Source organism: Marmota flaviventris, chromosome 5, assembly GCF_047511675.1.
Source record: "Marmota flaviventris isolate mMarFla1 chromosome 5, mMarFla1.hap1, whole genome shotgun sequence".
NCBI lineage: Eukaryota > Metazoa > Chordata > Mammalia > Rodentia > Sciuridae > Marmota > Marmota flaviventris.
In genome coordinates, this window is record NC_092502.1 from 142,515,136 (window position 1) to 142,528,516 (window position 13,381).

Below are 13,381 nucleotides of genomic sequence, written 5' to 3' on the forward strand. Positions count from 1 at the left end.
TATTTTTTAGTTGTAGGTGTACATAGTACCTTATTTTATTTTTAAGTGGTGCTGAGGATCAAACCCAGTGCCTCACAAATGCTAGGCAAGCACTCCACCTCTGAGCCACTACCCCAACCCAAGATGTCTTTCTTTTTTTACTGATTCAAAACTATCAGCAGCTAAAAAGATTAAAGCCATCTTTAATTTGTTAAAAGACTGGGGACCAGAAACATTTCCTTGCTGCCTCTTCACACAAAAGCTTCCTTCATTGTAAAATAAGGCATAGATCAAACACAAAAATCACTAAGACCAGCATTTAAATATATTTATAATATTTATAATCATGTTAACATGACAGTTATGATTATTTTCATTCTCTACTATTCCCACAGAAGAACACTGTGAACATAGCTGGATTTTCAAATATTTGAATTTTAGCAAAATGCTTTTAATAAAAAAAACTCCTGTCACAGACCACACACCACCAATAGAATCTATTACCTTCCCCATGATGCCCTGACTACCCCACACTTTCCCAGTTAATCTGTTCTTTGTTCCCATTCCCTTTAAAATCTCTTGCTCTATGAATCTGCCCCATGAATTTCAATCTATCACCCTTTCTTGATTCCCCTTGGGAAATAATCCCATTCCCTCTAGACTTCCACTGCTCTTAGTCTGTACTTACTTCTTTTACAGCACTTACCAGACACTGGCTCATGTTACAGTCATGTGTGCACAAGTCAAACTCTTCCACTAGATTATTTGCTCCTTGATGACACATTGGTTGACTCAGTCATTTCTGTATTCTTCACAATCCCTGGCAAAGCATCCTGCACACAGTAAGTGCTCGATAAATTTTACTTTCTCATCAATGGTATGATCATCAATGGTCTCTATGTCACTTCTGTACATATTTCTTCCATGTGTATCAGCAGATTCACATCATCAAAACCCACCCAGAGGAAGGGTGGCTCTTGCCTGGAATCCCAGCAACTCACGAGGCTGAGGCAGAAGGATCATGAGTGCAAACTCAGCCTCAGCAACTTAGTGAGGCCCTCAGCAACACAGGGAGACCCTGCCTCTAATGAAATATAAAAAAAAGGCTGGGGGTGTGACTCCATAATTAAGATCCCTGGGTTCAATTCCTGATACCAAAAAAAGAAAAAAGAAAAGAAAACCCACCCAGAAAGCATACCTTCTTTTATGCATGCACTGTCCCAGGCTCTGTGAACTCAAAGATGAGTAAGACACAGAATCAACAGGACTCAGAAAACTCATACAGTATTTTTTAAAAATATAATATGCCCAGAACCAAGAAACAACAACAACAACAACAAAACCAATATCAGGCTATAAACAAAAGAGGTATGTACAGGATCTTGGCGAACACAAAGGAGTGAACTGAAGCTAGAAGTGGTCAACTGTACAATGTGTAACAACTGAATGCTTACTACGAAATCCTACTGGATGTTTCTATAGTCGAAAATCTAAAACTACTGACCATGAAATTAAAGTTCTGGGTGCAACCTTGAATTCAAAGTCAAGGAATTGACTGCATCTGGAAAAGTAATTGTTTCTTGCATCTGCTTACTCCTAGGTTACTATTCGGAAGCAAGGAAACTGAGAGCGATGTTCTGAACAATTAATAAGTCCAGTAACGTCAATGCAAAAAGAGTTACAAAGAGTGTTAACTCCCCGGTTCAATCGGCAGCCCCGTCACCTTCATCCAGCTGATGCTTATTACCAGCTTGCATCTCCCGCCAGGCTGTGAGCTGCACCAGACTTGCCTAAGATCAAGATCTCGTGCCCCTTTGGAAACTCCGACGGCCCCGGGCCTGGACCACACGTGCACTCCACAAATGAATGAAAGCCATCCTTTTTCAATTCTATTTATCAATGAGATCCGGGCCTAGGGTCACTCTCTTGCCCTAGCAGCAGATCTGGAGAAAGGCTGCCTGACCCCAACTCTCAGGCGCCTTTCATCCCCAGACACGGGCTCCAGCCCGATTTAAATCCCAACACTCGGAAACACTCCCTCTTCCACAACCCGCAAGGTGCCGCGTTCACTTACAAAAGGGGAGCGAGGTCGCCGTCAGAGAAAAACCAGGCTAATAGTACAACCACCAAGACAGTGGCGCCGCCCGCGCCTCCGGAACAGGAAACCGAGGGAATTAAAAAGCAAACCTGCGAAACTGGGTCAAGGGAGGGAAATCTCTTGGGCACGCCGCAGTGCCTTGTGCGCACTGATTGGCCCGTCAACGAGAGCGATGGACGTCTAAACCAATCGTCCATGTCGAGCGCTCTGGCGCCCGTCCCCCCGCCCTCTACGTGCTCCAATCCGTAAGCGCAACCGGGTGAGCGCGCATTTCCGTCGCGAGAGAGTGGCGGGGCAGCGACTTGGGCGTTCTCTGGTGCTCGCTGGGTTCCTCCGAATCTCTGGGACACAGAGGGGCGCGCAGACATGAGTGACTCTGCGGGAGAGCTCACTCGCCTCAGGTGCTACTCCAAGCTCCCAGTGTGGGTAGTGGAGGATCATCAGGAGGTGAGCGGGCGGCTAAACGGCCCTGGGTCAGAATCTCCCAGAGCCCCGACGAGTCAGATTTCGAACCCAGGTGCCCTGACTCCGAGACCCCTTGCTCTCCACTCGATTGGCGCTGTTTTGCACCAGTCTCCCGCATCTCTTTCACAGCCCTGCTTGCTTGCTGTTTAAGCAGAAGGCTTTATACTAACAACACAGCTCTCATCTGTGACATGGGAACAATAATTATAGTACGCCCAGGGCCGATAGGAGTTTTCGTGCGTATTATATTCATAAATCTTTAACCACAGTGCCCAGCATTTATGAATGTTAAAAGATGTTTCCGTTTTTATGACCGTTCCCCTTTACAGTATTAAAATCGTTGCCTTAAACTAGAGGGAGTCATCAAAGGAGTGTCATGGATCTAAGAAATTTGTTTAAAATAAGCATTAATAGGCTATGGCGCTTTTTTGGGATATAAGAGGGAAAGAGGACCTGAGAGTATAGCTCAGAGGTAGAGCGTCTGCCCCGCATACCATTGAGGATTGAGGTCCTGGGTTATATATCCCAGCACCAAAAAAAAAAATTACGGATGGAAAAAGTTAAGAGAAAGACACAGAAACTCTACATATAGTGTGTATGGGCCTGAGAGAAGGCCAAAGTGGCGGTTAAGCAATGCTTTCAAATTCAGTATTAAACCTAGAACTGTAGAGGATGTAAGGGGGAAAAAAAGCCTTATAGACCCTGAGATTTAGGTTACCTTGAAAACACACAGTCAGTGCTAGAACCAACAGCTGGAGATGCAAGTTGTAAGTTCATAGGAACAAAATAAAGCCTGATGTCATCATCTGAACTATCTACAATAAATGCATTTTATTCTCTCACTTTTTAAAAAATATTTATTTTTTCAGTTGTAGTTGGACACAATATCTTTATTTTATTTATTTGTTTGTTTTTAATGTGGTGCTAAGGATCCCAGGGCCCCCCAAGTGCTAGGTGAGCACTCTACTGCTGAGCCACAATCCTAGCCCCATTATTCTCTCACTTTTTAATAACATGGTATGCTTTTAATTATGTGCAGTTATGTTTAACATTGGTTTTTAGTATGTATTTAAGTGTATGCTCATGATTTCAGTGCCCATTTCTGAATGTGTGTATGTGTCTTTCATAGGTTCTGCCTTTTATATACCGGGCCATAGGCTCAAAGCATCTTCCTGCCAGTAATATAAGTTTTTTACATTTTGACTCACATCCAGACCTCCTTATTCCTGTGAATATGCCAGCAGACACCGTGTTTGATAAGGAAACACTCTTTGGGTAATGTGATTTCTTATTGATGAACTTTTATGTGTTTGAAATACAACTTGCAGTAGATGATAAATAAGAGGGCCTATGAGTATACCCTCATGGTAGATCTCTTGGCTAGTATGCTTAAGGTCCTGAGTTTAATCCCCAACACTGGAGGAGGGGAGGAGGAGAAATACACTTTGCTAAGCTCATGGGGTTTTGTTTTTTCTTTTTGCCATTTTCATTTTATTTAGAACAAGTGTTGATGAACTTTTAAAATGTGTACATGGAGTTTGGTGCCACTTGCCTGGATTAATCTTAGGACATCAACCCACCATTAATCTTGAACCAGCAGTGCAAATGTCAACACACAAAGGGAAATTATACCTATTATTTTTATGAAAATAGTTGTGACCCAGAAGATCTCAGGAACCCTCCCAAGGAACTACACTCTGAGGACTGCTCTCAAAATATTGTGGCTCAAATGACATTCGGGGGGAAAAAAAACACTTAAATTTTAATGCTTCTTCCCTATTTCTTTTCCAGAGAATTAAGTATTGAAAATTGGATTATGCCTGCAGTTTATGCTGGCCATTTTTCTCACGTAATATGGCTTCATCCCACATGGGCTCAGCAAATCAGAGAAGGCAGACACCACTTTTTAGTAGGTAAAGACACTTCTACCACAACGATCAGGTAATTCACTCATATTTATAAATACAAAAGGGGTTGCATATTTCTATCTTATTTTGGATTTTTTTAATAACTAAGTATTTCTATAAACAAATAGGGTCAGATTAAGCCTCAGCTCTTCCAAAAAGAGTTTTTAAAACACCAAAAGCAGATTTTCAAGTCTCTTGACCTCTGTCGTATACTGTGTATATTTCATTGTTCGTAAAATTAATTTTTTAATAAAATGTCTTCATCTTCTAGAATTTGACCTTCATCAATGATTTAAACTCAACAAGTCACTTAATTTCCTTATATATTTATATATTCAGTGGTACATTTTACGATCTCCTTCCAATGCAACTATTATGTGTTGAATGTAACAAATAGGAAATGAGAGAGCAAATTTTTTTTCTTTGATTCTCTTCTTTTTTTTTAATAGATACAATGACTAAATTAGTAGAGTTTAGGTTTTAATATTATTTTAATATTAGTTTTAGTTAATTAAATTATAGCTTAGACTAAGTTAAATTATAGCATCCTCTTCCTTGAGTTACATGTGCATCTATCGTCATATAATTTATTTAACTGATGTTCTGTTTATATTTAGAAATATCTATGTGTTCTTGAATTTCTAAGTTTTTGTGTGATGAGATGAATACTTTAAGTAGTGTAAGCACAACTTTCTAGAAGCTAAAGGATAATGAGATGAAATGGTAATACATTGAAGATGAAATTGTCTCATTGAAAATTATACTTTTTATTTCTGATATAGTTTTAATGATACTCTTAACTTTGGTATTAGTATTAAGTGTTCTTACCATTTACACAATAATTTTATGTGATATAAAAGTTGTATTTATTGTACAATTTGAAAGAAATAATCAGGACTCAATATTAAATATTGTACACAATACTGATCTATGAGTAAGAGTCAGTTTTATTGACTAAGTGAATAAGCCTAATTTAACCTCCAAATTCAATAATTTTGGATGATCTAGACAGATATTCAAAACTTAATATGTGATAATGACATTTGGATTATTTTTATTATCTCATGATTTTAGTTAATCCTGTAAGTAAAAATCATGGGAAAGGACAGCATGGTGGAAACTGCCTATAGTCCCAGTACTCAGGATGCTAAAATGGGAGAATCACTTGAGTTCAGGAGTTTAAAACCAACCTGGGCAACATAGCAAGACCCTCATCTCAAAAATTTAAAATATTATGGAAGAGACACCTTACATATGGTTAAACAACCTAAGTTTATGAGTGTGTTTGTATAACTAGGAACAAAGCAAAACTTCCATGATAAAAAAGAATATAAATTAAGCCTGGGAAATATAGCTTTATCTTTCTTCAGATAATGTAACAAATAAAATTTTTTAATAAGTTTGGGCATTAGTTTTATTGTTATTAATCTATTTTTAGAAACTAAATCTACAGCTATGTATGTTAGGTCTGAGCAGGTGAGAAATAAATACTGTTACTTTAGTTGTATAAGGCATGCCTCTGGAAGTATTTGACTCTATTGTTCTAAGTTCTTACCTAGGTATAATATAGTTGAAAATAGAACATGTTGGTGTGCCTAGAATCAGAAATCCAGCTAGGCATAGTGGTGCAAGCCAGTAGTCTCAGCTACTCAGGAGGTTGAGGCAGGAAAATCAGTTGAGCCCAGGCTGGACAACAAAACGACATCTGTCTCTTAAAAAGAGAGAAATTTTCAACCTTAGAAATACATTCTACAAGTGTATAGGTATGTTTTAAGTTGTTTTTCATGTTAAAAATACAGTGGTTATATAGAATATAATGAAGCTTTGAAGTATGTCAGAGGAAGCTTTTATTAAAAGAAATCATTTCCAGTTATTAATTTTCTCTTAAGCAAATTTTTCAGATTTAGATTCAGCTGATATGAGAGAAACCAAAGTCTCATGGGCTTAAACAAGAGATTTATTTCCTTCTGGTGTAAGCATTCAGCATGCACAGTCTAAGACTGTGTGGCAGCTCCACAGTTTGGGGAACCATGATCCTTCTGCCTTTATGTTTCACCATCTTTAGAGTCCTCATAGTCCAAAATAACTTTGCACCTTTGTGTTCTCATTGTCAATCAGCAAGGAGGGGGAGAGCAAGGCACTATATACTTTTCTTCATTCACAACCACTGGACTGTACTTACTCAAATAGCCACATCTAGCTAAAAAATAGATATGAAATATAGTCTTTACTTTGGGAAATTGTGTGTGCCCAGCTAAGAATGTGCATAATGCCATTTCTACAGAACAGGAATACAAATGGTAAAGGCAGCTCTCAGTGTTTGTCAAATATGTCTTTTCTTATATTTCTGTAATGCTGCAATGTCAGCTAATTTGTCCATTCTTCTTTAAAATAGTTTTTCCTTCTGTTTCAGGGTTACAAGTACAGATTATTACTTCCTAAGTGATGGTCTTTATGTACCTGAGGATCAGCTGGAGAACCAAAAACCATTACAATTAGATGTGATTTTGGTGAAACCTTGTAATCTCTGTGACAATCCAGAAGAAAGTGCTGCAGTGTCTTCTGCAAAGAAGCCCAGACTAACACTGGGAAATGCAGAAAACACTGCCTCTGCTAACTGTGACTTGGATTCAGGAGGACTGATGAAAGACACCATGACACAGAGAAGTGACCAGGCTTGCCAGGAGCCATCATGTTCATGTTCTGAAAGTCAGCAATGCCACACTACAGCCAGCACTGAGGAAATTATGGAAATCTTAAAGCAGGGGGATGCATTTGTTTTAGATATTGACTTAGATTTTTTCTCTGTCAAGAATCCCTTTAAAGAAATGTTCACTCAGGTAAATATGGTATTTTGTATGTGTGGGGGGGGGGGCGGGGGGGGGTAGTACTAGGGATTGAACCAGAGGCACTCCTTTTCTTCATTTTGAGACAGAGTCTCACTGAGTTGCCCAGGCTGGCCCCAAACTTGTGATCCTCCTGGCTTAGCCTCTTAAGTCACTGGGATTATAGGCATGCACCACCATGCCCAGCTCTGAATATGCTGTTTTTATACCATAAATCTTGAAAATTCTGTAACATTTCTCTTAAGATTAGGGATAGTAAGCTTCTGCAAATAGCCAGATAGTGTTATTTTAGGTTTTTGAGGCCACATTCTCTGTCATATGTTCTGTTTTATTTTATGTGTTTGTTTTTGTAACCTCTTGAAATTATGTACAGATTGAGGCTAGGGTTCTGGCTCAGTGGTACAGCACTTGCCTCGAATGCATGAGGCACTAAATTCACTCCTCAGGATCACATAAATAAATAAAATAAAGATATTATATCCATTTACAACTAAAACAAAAATTATATACAGATTGAGCATTCCTACTCTGAAAATCCAAAATCTAAAGTGCTGAACACCATGATGAAGAACACCAGTAAAATCTATAAATATTCTGAAATCTAAAATACTTCTGGTTTCAAGCATTTTGGATACTCAACTTCTATTATAATACTTTATAATTTAATAACTTATTTTTTAGTATCGTGGAAAGAGCAGAGAGTTTTTGTTACATCTATGCTTACTGGCTGTGTGATCTTGGGAAAGATACTTAACCTTTCTGACTTGTGTTTTTTCAAGTATAAAGTAGAAATAATAATTATACCAGCAGGCTGGTGATGTAGCTCAGTGGTAGAGTGGTTGGAGCTGAGTTCAATCCCCAACACTACAAGTAAATAAATGAATAGTAATCAGTCCCAACTCTTGGGATTTTTGGATCAGTAAAGCACTAAGGATAGTGCCACAACACTGTGCTTAATAATTTAAGCTCTTGGTTATAACTTCTTCCTGGCAGTAGAGTAGTCCTAAATAGGATTATTGGAGTCAGATATAGCCATCTACATGACAGAACTGTCTAGTTGTACTAAACAAGGGGAAGACTTTCTCCTACAAAGTCTAGGTGTAATAGGCGTCTTTCTTGTCGGGGATAGAGCCACCTAACTGAGGTTCATTGTCTGCCAGTCTGCTCTGCTATTGCCTTAATACTCAGAGTTTTCTTCTGTTGCTTGAGAAATGCTGCACAGTGGACATAGAGAGTTTGTTGTGATTGTTATAGATATGTATATCATCGATATTAAAAGCTAAAATCAATTTAGATCCTAGAATATAACCACTGATATAATGGGATGTTATTAAAAATGTTCTAATGACCCAGTAGCCACCTGTTCTCCCATGCTTTCTTTACTTCATTGTCATGCCCAGCTGGGTAGAGTTTCTCTGAAGAAATTATATTTACAACTGCAATCTTAAATGCATATTTTCCCTTTGAATAATTATCTAAGATCTTCTCCTTGTATCACAGGCAAGACTGTTGTTTGCTTAAAGTATACCATTGAAAAAATTAACAAGATATTTTGGTTTTGTTTTTCAGGAAGAATACAAAATCTTACAAGAATTGTACCAGTTTAAAAAGCCTAGTAGCAACTTAACTGAGGTATCTACTATTTGTTTTTTCTGAATTTTATATTTATCACATATATCATAATTATATCTTGAACTTATTAGAATGATCCCAAAGGACTAAAGGATCCCAAATTCATGTGTGTGCACGTGTGTGTGTGTGTGTTATGTTATATAACCCATGGTTAGTACTTGGAAATCATGTATTGACCAGTTGAACTTAAGGTTTTCATTATAATAAGATTCTACTTGTTTTTTGAAGGAATAACAACATAATCTTAGTTTTTCAATGTATTTATAGGAAGATTTGGTAGATATTGTTGATACTCGAATTCATCAATTAGAAGATTTAGAAGCAACTTTTGCTGATTTGTGTGATGGTGATGATGAAGAAACTGTACAGAAATGGGCTTCAAACCCTGGGTAAGACTCCCAAACATTTTTTTTCCTCAAATTTGTCAATTTTCAGTTCCAAATGTGTCTTTAAATGTATTAAATATATTGCTTTTTAAAAATGAGTATTAGTGCTGAAGATGTAACTCAGTGGTAGAACACTTACTTGCCTAGCATGTGTGAGGCCCAGGGTTTGATCCCCACAGATTTACTAATAATAGTTAGCATTTATTTAATGTTTTGTTTGCTCTATCTCTATGGAGTTCTCTTGCATTATGTAACTTTGTTTCTTATAGCAATGTAGGATTCATTATTTTTTTAAAGACCTATTTTTTTAAAATATCTTTATTTTTATTTATTTATTTTTGGGGGTGCTGAGGATTGAACCCAGTGCGTCACACTTGCAAGGCAAGCATTCTACCACTGAGCTAAACCCCATCCCAAGGGATTCATTATTATTATGTCCATTTAATTCAGAGGAAAGCAAGGCACAGAGTTCAAGTAAGTTGCCCTGAGTTGCATCGTAAGTGGGCATCTTTTTGTTACTGTGCATTAGCAGCTCCTAAATGTAAGTTATTATACTAGATTTTTGGAGAATTAAAGATGGGCAGTCCCTGTTCTAAGTAGAACAGAAAAACTAATCTCTTAACAGAGAAGTAAATTTACTTGACAAGTAAATTTCAGTATGAAAACTTGGCTCCTTTTAAGAATTACCTAACAAGCCAGGTATGGTGGCACATGCCTGTAATCCTAGCAACTTAGGAGACTGAGGCAGGAGGAATTCAAGTTCAAAGCCAGCTTCAGCAACTTAGACCCTAAGCTACATAGTGAAATCTTGTCTCAAAATAAAAAAGGACTGGGGATATGGCTCAGTGGTTAAGTACCCCTAGGTTCAAACTCTAGTAGCAAAAAAAAAAAAAGACTAACCCAATAAATGTTTGAGATAATGAGTATGCCAGTTACCCTGATTTGATCATTATATACTATATACATGTATGGAAGTACTACATTATATCTTATAAATATGTACAATTATTGTGTTTTAGTTAAAAAAAAAAAAAAAAAAGAATAGCCCAACTATAACTAAAGGAGTTTATTTTCAATCTGTCCATTAAGAGCAGGATTTAAAGTCTAATTCTTCATCAGGTGATTTATTTGGGCGATTCTTTCATTGTTAATGTTACTTTGAAAATGTGGAGGGGGATGAAATCCTTTAATATTGGACCTGGTATGAAAGTGTATTAACATAGATATTATAGTTGCTTTTCTTTATAATAATTCTTTAAATCATGTAAATTCAGAGAGCCAGAAGAGTAAAAACCATAGGCAAATTTTTATCCTCATGTGCATAGGAAGATCAAAATTAGTTTATTTTAAAACAATCTCCCACATGTTGTGAGATTGCTTCTATTTACACTGTAGAGAACAATCAGCTATAAAACAACAACATTACATGAGAAATTAGAATCACAAACCTACCAAATTTGTCATGATGGGTATTGAAAGTAATTCATCAGCTGTCAAGAAGAATGCAGAAACTGGGACAGTGGTTGCCTCTGGAGAAAGAAATCATGGCTAAAAGATGAAGTATATGACCAAGTGATGCCTTCTTTTGCTATGTACAGGTATTACTTATTCAAAATATTCATTGTAACTTTTACTTTAAGATATTCATAAAGATTTAGTCATTGTCATTAAAGAATTGGTATAAAATAATGCCTAATTGTTTCATCACAGCAGTAAAGATTGATCAGGCACTTGAACATCAGTTAATGATTTTTTTTTTCCTTAAATATAGGGAACTGGTTCTACAAGTGATACCCTCTTTTTTTTTTTTTTTTCCTTTTTTTGGTACCAGGAATTGAATACTGGGGCACTCGACCACTGAGCCACATCCCCAGCCCTATTTTGTATTTGTTTTAGAGACAGCTCACTGAGTTGCTTAGCACCTCGCAGTTGCTGAGGATGGCTTTAAACTCACTATCTTTCTGTTCAGCTTCCCCAACTGCTGGGATTATGGGCGTGCGCCACCGTGCCCAGCTTCTTTTTTAAAATTATGATGGAAGAGGGAGATAAATAACTCTCATGACATGAGTCTTCTTAGAAATACTGAAAAGTACTCACTATTTTGTGATTCCATGAAGTCTTAAGCTGAGTTTAAACTTCACCAGCAAGAACAAAAATAGGCCAGAAGCCTTGGAGTCCTGAACCAACTGTAGACCTTCCACTGAAACCCTGTCTGCTGCTGAGCATGCCCAGGTAGTTCTTCAGCATCTGCAGGAAGTTCCAGGGCAGAGTTGAAGACTCAACAATACTACAACATCATGAGTTTAGACTCTTGTTGGAATTGTGAAGGAGGTGGTAGGGCTGGGAGCTGTGCAATAGATAAGGAAAAGTAGATAAGATAATAAAGAACACTTATTTCATAGTATTTTAAGGTAAGACTTGAACAGTTTTTATCTTTCCAAGCATTGTATGAAGCATATTATTTATAGTAAATATTAAGTGTAATGTATTATTTGCTACTGTAATTTTAGTTGAGGTGGTTTTGGTGTTTCATTGAGTGGGATGGCTTTTTTTCAGAATGGAATCACTAGTTCCACTTGTACAGAGTTTGAAAAAACGGATGGAAGTGCCAGATTATGAAATGGTAAGTATTTTATATTAAAACATAAAGTTGACCTCTTATAAAAACAGTTTCCTGGGTGGAAAAAAATTGGTTTTTGTTAAAGTGATTGATTTTTATTTGTTTTTCTGAAGTCTGAATGAATTATTAAGAAATAAGTGAAAAAATACATATTTTATAGAAGCCAGAATACTGAAAAGTTTTCTAAGAAAAACATTTTCTTCCAAATTTTATGTATGAAGCAAAAGAACTATGTACTTTTATTATTATTATTTTGTTGGTGATCATCTCTCTCTTTCCCAGACAAGAATAAGTTCATAATTTCTAAAGTTGTTCATTCCTTATTAATTCCTACTTATACTCCTATTGGCTCTTCTTTTCCTCTTTGGAAAAAAAACTTCTCTAATTTTAAAAACCAAGAAAAGGTAAAAGAGCAGTAGCTGATACATTTTAAATGTGTTAGCTCTTTCTTGTTAGTCAACAGTGATCTGAATGCTGTGACCAAAGGTACTTTTAATTATGATTTCTTCTATTTTTATATCAGTTTTTGAAGCATATATTTTCCCATTTTCCTCAGTACTGGAGTTAGGAAAAACTAAGACTTAAGAAGGTCAATTGACTTTTCTCAGATCTATGCCAGAGCTCAGACACGCATGTCTTCTGCCTCTTATCTGGTGCTTCTCTTCAATAAAAGGTGTTGAATGTTTTCTTTGGTTGTAAAATACAATCAGAGCAGTTTTTTGAGCTGACATTTAAGTATTGGCTTAATGCTCAATTTATAAGAAGAATATGTGTGTGTGTGTTTATCACCAAAGAATATCTTAGTTAACCCTGAGCTAAAACAAGGTTTGTTCTTTTTTGTTAAAAATGATGTAGTTAGAAGATGCTTAGAGTTTGAAAATGCTTTTGAGCTCCTGTTATATCATCTAACATGTCTTCAAGCAAGTGTGCTTTAATCTTTTCATAGCATCTTAATTTTGATTGTTGAGGAATTTTGTGTGATGTTTGAGGGAAAAGAGGTGGCAGAGACTCAGCATAGATACATAATCAAATATGATGTGCTTATAGCTGTAGTGTGAGAACTCTGATCATTTTAGTGGAAAAGAACATGCAGAATCCATCATTAACTGATCACTGCCAATTATATCTTTGGCGTATATCCAAAGCCACCAGTAAAGTACAGTGTTTTTCTAAGTTTTATACTTATGTACTCTAGATAAAGCTATGATATATTTGTATTCCAGTTTTCAAACTTCAAAGTTGAAGTTGAAAAAAGACAACCTGCAAGCCACTTCTAGCTTTCAAACCTATTTACTTTAATAAAGTAAGACTGGAATACCATTTATTTATCTTTAAAACATATCTAGCCAAGCTCAGTGGTACACACCTGTAATCCTAACTATTTAGGAGGTTGAGATAGGATTGCAAAGTTCAAAACCAGCCTCTGCAACTTAGAGAGACCCTGTCTC

The 13,381-nt window shown here is 36.7% G+C and overlaps 2 protein-coding genes across 8 annotated transcripts in view; one reads left to right on the top strand and one right to left on the bottom strand.

Annotated features, from left to right (window-relative positions):
- Positions 1 to 2,138, bottom strand: part of Drosha (drosha ribonuclease III) — a 118,703-nt gene extending 116,565 nt beyond the window's left edge. For 4 of the 5 annotated variants that reach the window (XM_071612633.1, XM_027936245.2, XM_027936244.2 and 1 more), the window contains exons 1-2: positions 2,054 to 2,138; positions 686 to 812 (exon numbers count right to left, since the gene is read on the bottom strand). The gene's annotated coding sequence lies outside the window, so the exon portion shown is untranslated. Of the gene's footprint in view, positions 1 to 685; positions 985 to 2,053 lie in introns of all 5 variants that reach the window. The other variant, XM_071612632.1, reaches the window with a different exon arrangement.
- A 228-nt stretch (positions 2,139 to 2,366) lies between these two features.
- The window catches only part of C5H5orf22 (chromosome 5 C5orf22 homolog), a 30,192-nt gene continuing 19,177 nt past the window's right edge, over positions 2,367 to 13,381 (top strand). For 2 of the 3 annotated variants that reach the window (XM_071612634.1, XM_027936192.2), the window contains exons 1-7: positions 2,367 to 2,524; positions 3,672 to 3,817; positions 4,334 to 4,483; positions 6,863 to 7,289; positions 8,865 to 8,927; positions 9,195 to 9,316; positions 11,870 to 11,936. In XM_071612634.1, the coding sequence (XP_071468735.1) occupies positions 2,444 to 2,524; positions 3,672 to 3,817; positions 4,334 to 4,483; positions 6,863 to 7,289; positions 8,865 to 8,927; positions 9,195 to 9,316; positions 11,870 to 11,936 (1,056 nt within the window). In that variant the 5' untranslated portion in view covers positions 2,367 to 2,443. The remainder of the gene's footprint in view (positions 2,525 to 3,671; positions 3,818 to 4,333; positions 4,484 to 6,862; positions 7,290 to 8,864; positions 8,928 to 9,194; positions 9,317 to 11,869; positions 11,937 to 13,381) is intronic. The other variant, XM_071612635.1, reaches the window with a different exon arrangement.